This window comes from Haliotis cracherodii, unplaced genomic scaffold (genome assembly GCF_022045235.1).
Source record: "Haliotis cracherodii isolate W230 unplaced genomic scaffold, xgHalCrac1.p SCAF_9, whole genome shotgun sequence".
Taxonomy (NCBI): Eukaryota; Metazoa; Mollusca; class Gastropoda; order Lepetellida; family Haliotidae; genus Haliotis; species Haliotis cracherodii.
In genome coordinates, this window is record NW_027266343.1 from 52,545,786 (window position 1) to 52,561,698 (window position 15,913).

Below are 15,913 nucleotides of genomic sequence, written 5' to 3' on the forward strand. Positions count from 1 at the left end.
TTTCCACAAATGATCACAAAGTGTGTTGGATGCGCAGCAAATACTCGAAGTTGATAATACTATCAACCATGTGTGTTGAGCAAGGAAAGACAGTTTCTGCTTCCAACCTTGGCCTGGTCGATCTCAATGAGGCATGATGGCAGGTGTTGATTTGCAATGAGTTCTATGTATTTGGGTATACTGTCGGTATGTTTCATGAAAAGGATTTAATTTGTTTAAGAGTAAAAAACATCAGTTAATAAGCCAATAAACGTTGTTGCTGTTCTGGATCCTTAGACCCAAGAATTGTTGCATGGTGTGAACTTACCTTCAGGGTCTTCAAATGTGACAAGGACCACATCCTCTTCTATTCTCTCCATGGATTTCACATCTCCTCCTCCACTCTTCTTCCTGCTCTCAAAGTACATCTCCAGGACATCATCCGAGATTCCTCCACAGCCTGTCACTATAATCGTGTCTGGTGAGACAACAGGTGGTGGAGTTGGTGGCCTGGGTTTGTACAGGGTGACTTCAACATCAATCCCTTGAATCTTGTGAGATCCCTTCTCTAACACTCTCTTGACATCTTCAAGTAAAGGAGACACACATATCTTTACAATAAGTACCCTCGTGCTTCTTTAGACTGATGTTTGCAGCATTCCAAAATCTAACAATTGTTTTCATTGTCTATAATTCTAAGAATACTACTAGCTAGCGACCAGTTATCACTGAGGACCAATTATCGCCAACTCCCCATTATAGTGCACACGTCGCTTTACTTTTGCTCGGTTACAATTCTAAAACCTTTTTTTGAGCTATTTTTCCAAAATTGCATAACCCTGCATTTATCGTAAAATCCACAGTACAGTGTTGAGGAAAAGCATGTGTAAATTGAACTTGGGGAATATTGGTGTACGTCAGATGCCAGAGAAAATGGAAAATGTAATTTTTGTAACTGAAGCGGTGTGTGTGATCACGTGGCACATACTGTTTAGATAGATGATGGAGATAACTAGTACAGTTGGTCGATGGGAAATACCAACACTACTGTCTTGATTTCCTGTCATCGCATTATAACAGAAATCTTCTGATTTTTTATTCCACTGACAGAAATATGTGCATTTGTTCCTAGTTTCACACAAACCAAAGTTTTTTGCACAGTTAACTTTGTTCACGGAATATTTCAGAAATAACATGAAAAAAATAGCTAAAACTGGTCGATGGCCAGTGCCTCTATTACATCATAGCTAGAACTTCCTGTTTATGCTGAGAACCACACTACAAATTATAATTAATTTTCAACAGACATCCTCTTCACTGAATTATGTTACAGTTGTGATCCCATGAAGGAAATCCCAGCCCTAGTAAGAAATGCTACTGCGCATGTGCAAGGCAGGAACTCCTCACTTCTTTCAACCCATAAACATCATCAACTAGATGCAGATATTTGGGAGAAAGGCGGGATGGATTAACTCCTGATGTAACAGAGGTAGTATTCTTAGAATTATACACAATGATAACTATTGATAGATAATTCTTGCGAGTACCCTACCTCATAGTCAGTATACACCAGAGGGACTGGTGGGATCTGGTATATAGTATCCCTTGGAGTTGCTAATATAGCCTCACTCAACACTCCAGACTGTCAACCACGTGTCTGGAGGTAGGCTTTACTGATATAGCCCCACTCCATACTCCAGACTGTCAACCACGTGTGTGGAGGCAGGCTTTACTAATATAGCCCCACTCCACACTCCAGACTGTCAACCACGTGTCTGGAGGTAGGCTTTACTAATATAGCCCCACTCCACACTCCAGACTGTCAACCACGTGTGTGGATGTAGGCTTTACTAATATAGCCCCACTCCACACTCCAGACTGTCAACCACATGTGTGGAGGTAGGCTTTACTAATATAGCCTCACTCCACACTCCAGACTGTCAACGAAGTGTGTGGAGGCAGGCTTTACTAATATAGTAATATAGCCCCACTCCACACTCCAGACTGTCAACCACGTGTGTGGATGTAGGCTTTACTAATATAGCCCCACTCCACACTCCAGACTGTCAACCACGTGTGTGGAGGCAGGCTTTACAAACATAGCCCCACTCCACACTCCAGACTGTCAACCACGTGTGTGGAGGTAGGCTTTACTAATATAGCCTCACTCCTCACTCCACACTCCAGACTGTCAACCATGTGTGTGGAGGTAGGCTTTACTAATATAGCCTCACTCCACACTCCAGACTGTCAACCACGTGTGTGGAGGTAGGCTTTACTAATATAGCCCCACTCCACGCTCCAGACTGTCAACAATGTGTGTGGAGGCAGGCTTTACTAATATAGACTGACTCCACACTCCAGACTGTCAACCACGTGTGTGGAGGCAGGCTTTACTAATATAGCCTCACTCCACACTCCAGACTGTCAACCACCTGTGTGGAGGCAGGCTTTACTAATATAGCCTCACTCCACACTCCAGACTGTCAACCACGTGTGTTGAGGTAGGCTTTACTAATATAGCCTCACTCCTCACTCCACACTCCAGACTGTCAACAATGTGTGTGGAGGCAGGCTTTACTAATATAGCCCCACTCCTCACTCCAGACTGTCAACCACGTGTGTGGAGGTAGGCTTTACTAATATAGCCCCACTCCACACTCCAGACTGTCAACCATGTGTGTGGAGGCAGACTTTACTAATATAGCCTCACTCCACACTCCAAACAGTCAACCACATGTGTGGAGGTAGGCTTTACTAATATAGCCCCACTCCACACTCCAGACTGTCAACCACGTGTGTGGATGTAGGCTTTACTAATATAGCCTCACTCCACACTCCAGACTGTCAACCACGTGTTTGGAGGTAGGCTTTACTAATATAGCCCCACTCCACACTCCAGACTGTCAACAATGTGTGTGGAGGCAGGCTTTACTAATATAGTCTCACTCCACACTCCAGACTGTCAACCAAGTGTGTGGAGACAGGCTTTACTAATATAGCCCCACTCCACACTCCAGACTGTCAACCACATGTGGAGGCAGGCTTTACTAATATAGCCTCACTCCACACTCCAGACTGTCAACCACGTGTGTGGAGGCAGGCTTTATTAATATAGCCTCACTCCTCACTCCAGACAGTCAACCATGTGTGTGGAGGTAGGCTTTACTAAAATAGCCTCACTCCACACTCCAGACTGTCAACCATGTGTGTGGGGGCAGGCTTTACTAATATAGCCTCACTCCACACTGTCAACCATGTGTGAGGAGGCAGGCTTTACTTCCAACCTTGGTCTGGCCTCAAGCAAGCATGATGATTGGTGTTGATTTCCAATGAGTTCTATGTATTTGGGGATATTGAGAGGATGTTTTAAGACTTACATTCAGGGTCTTCAAATGTGACAAGGACCACATCCTCCTCTCTTCTCTCCGTGGATTTCACATCTCCTCCTCCACTCTTCTTCTTGCTCTCAAAGTACATCTCAAGGACATCAAGAATGATGTCTTTGCATCCTGTCACTACTATTGTGTCTGGTAAGACAAGAGGAACTTCTTCTTCAGGGGGGGGTGTTGGTGGCTTGGGTTTGTACAGGGTGACTTCAACATCAATCCCTTGAATTTTGTGGGATCCCTTCTCTAACACTCGCTTGGCATCTTCAAATAAACATGACAACGCAAGTTGTTACAGTAAAAATGTCCCCTCCTTGTTAATGAGTGGCATTAAAAACAAAAGTGGATGCCGTCTGTTTCTCATGGTTGCTATCTTATGGATAGACGTTATGAGTGTGGAAATGTCACTTTAATTAATCTTACAGTCAAATACATATGAACCAATGAACATTATCACATATGTCAAAATGGAAAAGTCATTATTCTTTAAAGAGGGCCCTGATGGGTAGGTCCCATAAGCAGTAAGCAGTAAAATTTAGGTTACTTTTTCATTAAGCAGTAATTTTTCTTCTTTTTCAATAAAATCGTCGCGAAAATTCATCCTGACAATTCATATTTTTAATACTGGGTAAAATCTCAAATCGCTAAACATTCTAGACTGGTCCCCTGCATCAGTTGCACAGCCTGCTTTCTGTCGCGAAGCATTTGGATCTTGAAGACAGACTGTTTTTTACCATTTTAATCATTTTACGATAAGCAGTAAATTATATATTTACGTTAAGCAGTTATTTTTGGGTATTTTACAATAAGCATTTACAATAAAAAAAGATGAATTTTATGTTTACGATAGTGTTTGAAGGGTGTTTTACATAAGCATTAAAAACCCATCACGACCCTCTTTAAAAAAACAGTCAGTGGTCAACTCTGCTGCTCCAGACCTGCTGCTTCAACACTCCCTCCACAGCTACAAATCACACATCAGTATTAAACCATTACTAATTTGCCTTTATAATTTGCGTCTAATTTGTCATTTTCTTGGTTGATGGCTAGCAGACACATGTGCAACAGGGACTTAAATATCCTCATGTGGACTCTTTTTCTGTTCTCTCCTTACAAAAGTCACAATAAAAAAAGGGCTCACTTATTGTAGCATCCCAGATGCTGATAAAAGTTTCCAAAAGAGTTGCAACAAATCTGTATGCATTAAATGAGGAAATATTGAACAGTTATCATTCTACATTCTGAAACAGATCAATTATCTGTGATGTCTGCATCAAGTATACAAACACATGTGGGTTTTGTTTGGGTCACATATCTACAGAATAGAAAACATCAAGATTCACATAATTAAACTGAAAAAAACCCAGCTTTTTTTTAGAAAACTGAGCACATAATTTCATAAAAATATCCTCAAGAATCCTCACAATCCCTAACTTTTATTGTTTAGTATATTTGTCCCAATTGGCATAAGACAAGTTAGGTTTACTGCTCTGTCCTGTTCCCGCCCTGCTGAAACCAAGGCCTACATAGGGTACATGCCAGTCCCTTGTGCTATCTGTAGAGTATACCCTACCCTCTGGATGTGCAAACTCCACCACGGCTGTTCCATCTTCTCTGTTCATCACATTGACAACAGGCCCCCCTGCCGATCTGCGGCGGTTCTCAAAGTACAGACTGATGCTGTCATTGCTGAGGGAGGCAGGTAGTCCTTTCACTTCAATTTTGTAACAGGGAGTGATTTCTGGAAATATACAAAGGCACATGTGTAGCACTATATGGTTTAGAATAGCCTCACGACCTTACAAATATCTTACTCAAACATCCACGTCAGAATGATGAGATCTGATTGGTCCACATGATCATGATAAAATACGGTGTAACCTGCCTTGGAGGGTCATAAATTTCTTAGCGGGGGAATAAATCTCTTATACCCCACCACGAGCACTACAGGCTGCATGTGTATTTCTGAGAAACAGAATAAAACCTTTACCCCCGCTTCTAAGCAAAAAGCTGCACACTTTTTCTTAGCCAATGGATGTCATTCAATCAAGCAGCTGTTTTTTATAAATTGGGAATTTATTTGAATTATTTTATAATGTCCTATTGAAACATGTCGGCAATATAAATTTGTTGTAGCAGGATCACGAGGGATCATACTGAGGTCACTCACAAGTGATCATGCATCTTAAATCTTCAAATTCTAATCATAAATTCTCAAGTTATAGCATTTCCGATTTTCTTTTTACCAAAACATTCCAAGGGTCATATAGGAGGTTCATAAGGTAGGAAGTCTTCAACATTTCTCATAACCCCCCCCAAAAAAAAATACCAAAAAACAATTGTGACAATCATGGTAGCTGGAGGTAAAGTTTGATCAAACCCACTGAGCAGCCTCAATAGTGTTATTCTATTGGAATTCACAATAGTATGGAATGAGTCTTAGTTAGTTATAATAATTGATTAGAGATCACATAATGAAGGCTGAAGTTTAGCCTCAATAATTATGACACTACAATAACTAACTGGAACTTTATGTCTCATCAGACATGTCAGAAGAGAAATATCAGATAAACCTAACATGCCAATAGGACCAGCACTACATACTTGGTGCGCTATTCTCAGTCATATTGAATCCTGATTAGAAATTGGCACTAGTCCTATGGTCCTTGCCAAACTGCCCAATAGTAAAGGTACCCTAAGGACTAGTATGAATTGGCCATTTTTAAAGGTTTTGCTATATGTTATCATTATAAGGACTAGTGGACTGAAACTGTTAGTTTCTACGGCTGTTGAATACAGAAAGTAAACCTTCAATAATCTACCCTGGAAGATATCTACCTGTTATGTCAGCACCTTCAGTTGACCTATCCCGATCGGGCTTCCTTGCTTTATCGCCTGTTTCCGCAGGGTCCGTGACCACGCCCTCATCTGTTCCAGTCCTGTCAGGTTCGGCTGCTGACACTGCATCTTTGATGGCAATCTTCTTTTCCATGTCATACTGATCTGAGATACAATGAACAGAGATGCTTCACACATCTATCATCAAACATACAAACCTGAAATTATCTCTCTATATAAAATACAAAAGTCAAAACATGAGCTGTATAAAACTATACTATAGACTATAAAAGTCCTCTGAAAGAATCGGTATGTTTGAAAGACTCAAATTAAGGGATGGAAATCTTTGCAAATGGGACAATGATTTTCAATTTTAATCAGTCCATATCATACGCAAATCTTCAGCAACAAGAAACCAGAATGGTCATTCATTTTAAATCTCTTGAAGTATATAGACAGCCACCGACATTTTGGTTCTTGTGAGCACAAAGTGCAAACAACAACTGAGCTGCCTACCCTGCTCCAGTTCCAGCCCTACTACCTACCCTGCTCCAGTTCCAGCCCTACTACCTACCCTGCTCCAGCCCTACTACCTACCCTGCTCCAGTTCCAGCCCTACTACCTACCCTGCTCCAGCCCTACTACCTACCCTGCTCCAGTTCCAGCCCTACTACCTACCCTGCTCCAGCCCTACTACCTACCCTGCTCCAGTTCCTGCTCCAGTTCCAGCCCTACTACCTACTCTCCTCCAGTTCCAGCCCTACTACCTACCCTGCTCCAGTTTCAGCACATTTCCCTGATGTCCATCATAAGGAGGGGGTGGTTCTAGTGGGTACTGAGGAAATCCAGGATAGGCAGGATAGAAGTGTCCATCTTTCTGTCCTGAGTAAACCGGCGGGTGTACGGAGTATGAGCCAGTGGGGTGCGGTCCAGGTGAAATGTCTCTTCTAGCTGGAGAATCTGCTTGGGAAGTTTCAGTGGAGGTTGGGTCATTCTGTGTTCCCTGATCCTTTCTGGGTGGTGTAGGTTGTTGGCCTGTCTGTCCAGTGGTCTCATCACCGTGCTGGGAGAGGTTCGGATGCTGCGGCTGCTGGCTTCCATCAGGATGGGGGTACTGATGCTGACCATAAGGGGCAGGACATTGGGAGAAAGCACCAGTTTGTGGATTGACATACCCACCATAGCTGTAGTCATAATAGCCAAACCTAGGATCATTATGTGTTTGGGGGTATGGATTCTGCCCTCCTTGTTGAGGGTGGGGATATGATCCCTGCGGATGTGGATAGTTAGGCTGTCCTGGACCAGGCCACTGTCCTTGCTGACCTGGATAAGGATATGAGGGCACTTGTTGACCCATCTGTCCTTGTCCTTGTACACTGGGGTGTTGTCCACTGTCCTGAGGCTGTCCTTGACCAGGCCCTTGACCCGGCTGACCTGAGTAAGGATGACCTGTAAAGCCTTGCTGATATGGCCCCTGAGGTCCTGTCTGTGTCTGTGGTAGCTGTTGAGTATTAGTGGAAGCAGGATCAGCTTTGATGTCATCCACTCCTGATATATGCCCATCTGAAGGTAGGTCTGCTCTATCAGTGGCATCCTTCAGACGTTCAGCCATCCCAGCTGCAGGATCAGGTGGCTTTCTGGCATCCATCTGAAGAGCAAGCACACAAAAAGGTCAAAAGGGAGTCAAAGGAAGATGAGTTTGTTTTTGCTGCAGTCAGTAAGTAATCATTTGTTCAGTGTTCAGAGGGGCGGTTGGGTAGCCAAGTGCTTAAAGCGTTCGCTCGTCACACCAAAGACCTGGGTTCGATTCCCCACATGGGTACAATTTGTGAAGCCCATTTCTGGTGTCCCCCACCATGATATTGCTGGAATATTGCTAAAAGCGGCGTAAAAATTAGACATTTTCTGATGCTTGGAACTGTGAGAGAAGTGATCAATTTCTGGTAAAAACAATCTTATTCTGCAATTGAGTTCTTTGGCAATGACATAATTTGGTCCAAAATAATTTTAAAAAAATGTTTGGCAGTCTATGCTACATAAAACATCTTTCCTGTTTGGAGTCAAGGGTATTCTGGAACAGCTATATCAACCCTGCATAGTTAGGAAATTTGTTTGGTTTTTTGTTTGTTGTTTAACGCCACACTCAACAATATTCCAGTTACATGGCAGCGGTCTGTAAATAATCGTCTATCTGGACTAGACAATCCAGTCATTGATATCATGAGCATCAATCAACGCAATTGGGATACGATGACATGCATCACCTAAGTCAGCGAGCCTCATCGTCTGATCAGGTTAGTCGCCTCTTATGACAAGCATAGTCGCTGTTTATGGCAAGCATGGGTAGCTGAAGACCTATTCTGTCCTGGATCTTCACAGGTCATTTCTAGACAGTACTTTGATTACATAAGAGGGGAAAGTACATGCCTCTATCATCTCACATTACATCAAAACCCTCAGATGTGTGAAGATCATTTTCACCCTGGATATCCACCCTAGGCCTATTTTGGAAACTTGACCACTGTTACTGCTAGGTGAATATAATCACTTACTATTTCTCTATCACCGCAGCTTTTGTATCTTATACTGCTATTACATTTGGTACTGCCATCGAAATAACTTTGCAGTAATTTGTATTGATTTAACAACCCAGTTTATTAGATAGTACAATTGTTACTTGTAAACCATTTTTTTGTTGTCGGTTCACACTGAATTCTTTAAAGTGTAGATTTCTGGGTTAACATATTGTTTTAATTTGGAAGTCGACACGTAACAATATTGCCATGTGTGATTTTACTGTACATGTTTATCTTGAAATGGCAATAACAATGACATATGATTCATCCTCTGCACTACCGGTGATTCAGAAAACAATGCCTCATATTGATAATTCAGTGACTGTCTTAGTTCGAAGATCTAAGGAAGATCTAAATCTGCAACAATTATTGTACTGTACCACAACTAAACTCTCTGTCATTCTTGTTGCATGTTGGTATTTAAAAACAGAAATACATCGCTAGTTTAGAAATAAATATTCAATGAGTATTTTTTTATGCATGGAACAGTTTCACGGGTCACTGTTTGAAATAATTGTAAACCACTGAAAATCACTATATGGGCAACACCTCTAAAATATGGATCAACTTATGATCGACAACTCAGTTTATTATTCAATTATGGCAATTAAGATACCCTCCACTACGAGTTATATATAACTAGTCATACTAAAGAACTATGGCCTACTCAGTATAATGAATAATTATTTATTGAAACCACAGGTCAAATTAGCACAACTACATGCATAAACATTTAGCTAACCCTATCATTGAATACACAATGCCATTTAGAAAGTGGTCAAATGTAACCGGTTATATTTTGGATAACACTTTCTTAGTAAACACAGATTCTCGTACTTGTGGGGTTGAGTCCCGTCCAGGATTCGAACCCACACTTGCCAGAGTGAGGCACCTCATCGCCAGCACACAAAGTCAGCGATCTAACCAACTCAGCCACCGAGGCTTCCACAAAAGTGAAAGTCCGACAACTGGTAGTCTAGATCACGTAGCCCTCTGACAAGTGTAAATTGGCACGGCTCCCATGGCCGAAAGCTATGAATACTCAATGCCATTTAGAAAGTGGTCAAATGTAACCGATGTTATATTTGGGATATAACATGGGAGTCGTGCCAATTTACACTTGTCAGAGGGGTACTCAAAGTATGTGATCTAGACTACCAGTTTCATTTTTGAGGAAGCCTCGGTGGCTGAGTTGGTTAGATCGCTGACTTTTTGTGCTGGCGATTAGGTGCCTCACTCTGGCAAGTGTGGGTTTGAATCCCGGACGGGACTCAACCCAAAAAAGTATGAGAATCTGTACTTTACTAAGAAAGTGTTATCCAAAATATAACATTGGTTAACCCTATCATTGTTTGTAATTGAGGCAATGGTTACAAGGCTGCTGCCAGTGTTCAGTGAGCGTTATGTGATGTATCATCTGAATATTAGCTGGTTAACGTACTTGCCAGCACCTCATTCCATGGATGCAGACCATGAGCTGATTCATTGGTTAAAAATAGCATAATGCTGTTTATATCCATTGTAATAATTGAATTTACCACATCAGTTTTCAAACTCATTTGAGATCATGATCAGTAAGACCAGTGTGCAAAATTTCATTTCTCTGACTTAAATCTTGTAAAAAGGTTTGGAGAAAAAATGTCCCTTTTAAGATCCGGACGGCAGAAGGAAGGAAGAACTCTGTGGCAGGGGATAATAACAGTGTGATTATAAAAAATCTATCATTTATACATTTTTCTCGACTATTGGCTCAGTGTACACATCCAAATGAGGGTACATCATGGAATATTCTCCTTGTGCTAAGCCTACAACTTATATGTCACATGACTGCATGTCGATTGCATGCTGTTTGGTAAAATATAAAGAATACAAATTAATGTTAACTACACATTCAAATATGTTCAACAATCAATCCTTATAAATATACTGCAAGGGTGGATCCGGCATGTTGAAAAGGAAGGGGTCTGCAACATACTACATTTGGTTTTCAAAAAGGGAGTGGGTTGTGGGTTGTGGGGTGTGGGGGGTCCAGAACCCTCCTCTGGATCTCCCTATGTATTGAAAAACATTAGAATATTAACAAATGAGTGAAGTGAGTAAGTTGGGTTTTATGGGGTGTTTAACAGTACTCCAGTTATATCTAGATGTATCAGCTTGATGTGGGAAGCAGACCTGAAGTGATGCAGGTATTAGACATTTACCAATTTAGTGAAACCCCTGAACAAGGGCTGACACACCTAGAAACATAATAGGGGCGGACCAAGATTCGAACCCACGATGATAGATTTCTGGCATGCCAAAGAAAGTATCTCAGTGAGCTGACACTATAAAATTTGTATTAGTCCGGACTAGTACAATCAGTCACACACACACATAGCTATATAAGTGCAACAATCTTGAATGTCATGTTAAACCCCATTACACCTCACAGCCTTTCTCCAGTGGTACTGAGTTGCCTCCCCTTATTCTATTTCATACACACATATTTCTCTGGTATGGCAATAGGTCCAAAGGGCCACAGACTCCTTAGTTAAAATGGATACACAAAAAGTCAAATCTTACATTTGACTATCACCCTGTGGTACAGTTGTCTTTTAAAAAAATACTGAATGTGTAGATTAGCAAAGTCATAAATCATCCCCAAGGAATCTATGTATGTCTAAAGCATTGCTGGGTAGGTATTTTCCCACTGCAACTTCAATTATTTTACACTATGACACAACAAAAAACAAACATATGACATCAACAGACATTCCATTTGAGGCTTTGACCTGCAACAACATACTCGTATTCATGTCATTCAAGCCTCTACTATAATATCAAAATGGCTGCTCTGATAAGTAATGATATTGATAAAAGCTGAAAAGAAAGTTAATTCACTTTACAATGAATAGAAGGTTAGCAAAAAAAATAAAAGTTAACATTTGAGGATATACACACACTCCGACAAAGGGATTGTGACACTGCTGCTTAATGGACGGGGATCTTTACAAACGAATAAACACGTGATTGAAGAGGACTTTCGATTTCAAGATGAAAACGAATTGACAATTCCTGTTTCAAACGTTTAAACTAAACGTGGTAGATTAACTTTAAAGGTTAAATCTTAAAACGCGCCTTCAAACTGTTTGCCATTTTCGTTCTGGGCAGACTGCTCTCTGGGACGATTTGCCATTATTCATGTTAGTGATCAGCTGGTGATCGAATACTTGCCAGATAGCCCTGCAGAACAGTGACACACAACAGCACTCGCAGCTGAGTGCAGAGCGATGACAGCTAATATTACCTCCTTTCGGACGAGATTCGAACACTTAATTTCTTCCTGCTTCAAATTCCCCTTCACAGGAAGGTAGAGTCATTGTGTGACTAACTGTCGAATTGATTCGTTCCTGGAATTGATAACGAAAGAAAGGGTCGAATTTCGTACTTTCGTTTTGTAAGTCACGTGTCAAAACATTGTATTTTCCTTGCATCGACAAGGGTCGCTAAGGCTCCTTTGATAGCATACTGGATTTACTTAGCCGTGCTAGGAGCTAGTGTTCTGTACGGCAGATGTTATCTCCCTTACACGATACTGCTTCCATAACCCAAACCTGCGTGTCAATATTTTTACCTTTTTCGGTCGTGTAGCTGGTAACAGGTCATTTCTTATCCCTGTAGTTTCGCTATCTGTAGTACGTTTCATATCTCTGCATTTTCGTACCCCACTCGTCGGTTTCGTATCCCTTTATATTTTTATATTTAAAATACATCGATTCTATTTAAAACCTTTGACCATCATTTAGGGACTACTCATTCATTATAGGGTGGAGGGGTCGTGGGTCATGAACAATTTAGGGCCGGGACGGGTAACTCGGGTACTCGGGGCGGATGGGTCCTGAGTAGGACCCGGTACTCACAGGATTACCCGGACCTGTGGTTAGTCATGTGATTTATTTTTTATGACAAGAAGAATAAAATTCCATAGCTACAATCAAATACAAGACGCTAATGTTCGCATTTTCTTTTTCACTGTGCGCACATTCCTTCTGATTTTTATTTGTTTGAGTAAAGACAAAGCTAAATACAGTCCTATTCAAGGATTGGAATGTCGGACTTGGTTGACGCATCCCAATTGAGTAGACCGATGCTGATGATGTCAATCACTCGATTGTCTGGTCCAGACTTGATGTATTTACAGACCGCCTTCATATAGCTGGCATACTGCCGTGTGTGGCGTTGAACAATAAGCAAACAAAGAAACATATCTGAACATGTCCAACGTGTTGCCTCGGAAACGCAAACAATAAAAGTTTTAAAACGATATAGCAAAAATTGAAAACTCACTACTTGACTTATGTGTTTACAAAGTTTCACAACAAATAGGAAGCAGTTTATGACCTTTTCTCCGGAAATGAATCCAACTTTTCTACGCACCTAATGCCTGACTGCCTGGAAACGCAAACATACAAACTCTTGAAAATCCTGAATAGCAAATTGTACTTTCAGGACTTTACTGGTGTGTATATGTTACAATTAAAACATCAGTTATTATATATAATACCTGATTATTTCAGGTATTGTGTGTAATACCCGATTCACTCAGATAATATACATAATAACTGAAATTTTCAGGTATTATAATACTATCTGAATTAAAATTGCAATGTTAATGTATGGTTGTTAACTATTGTGCTGTTTTTATTTCTTTTGATGTTCACTAACTAAGAAACTGATGAAAACATCTTTGTGTAAAGTATTGCTCAGTATTGCCATTTCTCTGAGATTGTCATTGCAGAGAGAATCAATACAGTTGTGGTTGTCAAGCTTTTATTATTTGCAATTGTGCTGATACCAAGAAATGCTAAAGTAACAGATGCAAATGCTATAATTCACGATGGATGTGCAACTCAAGATGACATTCAAGCCTCTCCTGCACCAAAAAATGTTAATGTACAACCAGTAACTATATAAAATACCTGACAATTATCAGATATTGTGTATATTTCTTTAAAATTTCAGTTATTATGTATAATAACAGTGAATCAACTTCTACACATAATACATGCAAATTTCAGGTATTACACATAATAACTGTCCATACGTTTTAACTGTAACATATACATTGATTCTGCCCCAAATCGAACCCTGCCCTTTTGTATTACTGTGTGTAATTTGTTTATTTTTCCAGAGGATTTACACGGTTTTGCATAACAACAAATTCAAAGAAATAAAGCATGACAGCTTGACCAAAGCCTTTTAAGAAATGTTGGTGGATAGTTATTATTTCTAAAGTTGAAAAGGGTTCGTTCTGACAAAGTAATGATGCGGTTTAAAGGATTGTTATTTTTCGATAAATGATCAAAAAGAAACATTTTCATTGGATATTGTTACCAGGCTTTGCATTTTGTGCGATATCCAAATTTCCATGCCCCGACAGATGTAGCTGTATTAAGTTAAACCTAGCGTAAATCATAGAACAAACGCCGGTTCAACCATCACAGGGAATATTATAGACATTTGAAGCAATATTGAGAAAGAAAACGTGATAAGAAACAACAGCAGTTTTGAATAAACTCCGGGTCAAAGGACATTCGGAAAGAATGCTAATTGTCTGGAATTTATGGTAAGCTTTGATGCGAGGCATCCACACATCCCAAACACTTTCTGAATGACAATAGGACAACGTTATGTCAACTCCAGTGAAATAAATTTGAAAGTTTTGCAAATCACATCATTTACATGCCAATGTATAACATATCCACACTATTACAAGTTATGCCTCTAAGGCTACTGTACACTTTTAAACGTATTTACCACAAATATCCACATTCAAAATAACACAATATATTGAATATAATACCCACACAATACCAGACTCGATTCCCCACAAGGGTACAATATTTGTTTGATGTTTTTAAAGCTGAACTCAGCACTATTCCAGCTACATGACGGGGGTCTGTAAATATTCGAGTCTCGATTGACACCATGAGCATCGATCTACGCAATTGGAAGACGATAACATGCAACAACCAAGTCAGCGAGTCTGACCACTAGATCCCATTGGTCTCCTCTTATGACACGCATAGACACCTTTACCGGCAATCATGGGTTGCTGAAGACCTATTCTACCCAGAATATTCAACAGGATACGCTACTCGTGAAAATATCTCCTTACCCCGTCACACGATGAGAGAAACATGATATTTCACTCGACAACTAAAATGTCCTCTACATATTCAATAACGTACAGATTTATATGCATACATGAGCTGCAAGTCAATATTAATGTTATTTCAAGTCCTACCTATAGTAGCCAAAGCTTAAACTCACAATACATCATGGGTCGAGGTAGATTTGTGCCACTCGAGTGTTGCAGGCTGTTTGCCATTTACCGAGTATGATAATACACTTCCTAGAAATCAGTTAACACTTCAAAAGAAAAAGAGACGTTTCCAGGTAAACACCCAGTTCTGTGCATGTCGGGTGGGAGGCTATACTATAAAAGGAAGTGAAACGCTCGACTTCAGCTGTGATATATCACTTGACATACCAACATGGCGATATGTAGTCACAATCTAAATCGGAACTGGGCCAACACGACTCGGCGAGATCAGCATATGGTCGAGGTGTGTTAGTGAGTGAATGCTATATTCCGACTGTGTTAGAGCGACCTGAACATCAAGGTAAAGAGCCATCACTGCAAAAAACTGTATTGGGTTAAAAACACGTTAGACATGTTACATGTGTTCGGGATTGTGGTTGATTATAAATCATTAACGGAACAAGGGCTTTGCGCGTTTTATGTAAACAGTGGACTAATGTATCTCTCTACACAGCCACGGCATTCCTGAATGCATATGCGGCATTCACCTTATAGCCTGCAACCTCGGGGTATCGCGGTACTTGTCATGTACGCTAAACGGAACAAAATGCACTCACTAACCTTTATGTTAATTCGTGTTCTCTGTATCAGATATCATTCATGTTATCAAACAATGCATATTTTACTGATAAAAGTTCATTATTTACATTAGTAGCTCCTAGTAAAAGCCGGGCCTCAGGCTCTCTCTGACAAGGGAGAGAACTCCATCGTATCGCGGTACAGAGAAAAGTTGTGTATGGAGGTACGAATTGGACAAAAAGAGGACA

The 15,913-nt window shown here is 40.6% G+C and overlaps 1 protein-coding gene across 4 annotated transcripts in view; it reads right to left on the minus strand.

Annotated features, from left to right (window-relative positions):
• Window positions 1-15,123, minus strand: part of LOC139452994 (protein mono-ADP-ribosyltransferase PARP14-like) — a 75,928-nt gene extending 60,805 nt beyond the window's left edge. The window contains exons 1-7 of one of the 4 annotated variants that reach the window (XM_071234620.1): window positions 12,069-12,200; window positions 11,996-12,030; window positions 6,978-7,854; window positions 6,207-6,371; window positions 4,942-5,109; window positions 3,360-3,632; window positions 308-565 (exon numbers count right to left, since the gene is read on the minus strand). In XM_071234620.1, coding sequence (XP_071090721.1) covers window positions 308-565; window positions 3,360-3,632; window positions 4,942-5,109; window positions 6,207-6,371; window positions 6,978-7,854 — 1,741 coding nt within the window. In that variant the 5' untranslated portion in view covers window positions 11,996-12,030; window positions 12,069-12,200. Of the gene's footprint in view, window positions 1-307; window positions 566-3,359; window positions 3,633-4,941; window positions 5,110-6,206; window positions 6,372-6,977; window positions 7,855-11,995; window positions 12,201-15,068 lie in introns of those variants that run through there. The other 3 variants (XM_071234622.1, XM_071234621.1, XM_071234619.1) reach the window with 3 other exon arrangements.
• Window positions 15,124-15,913: the final 790 nt, after the last annotated feature.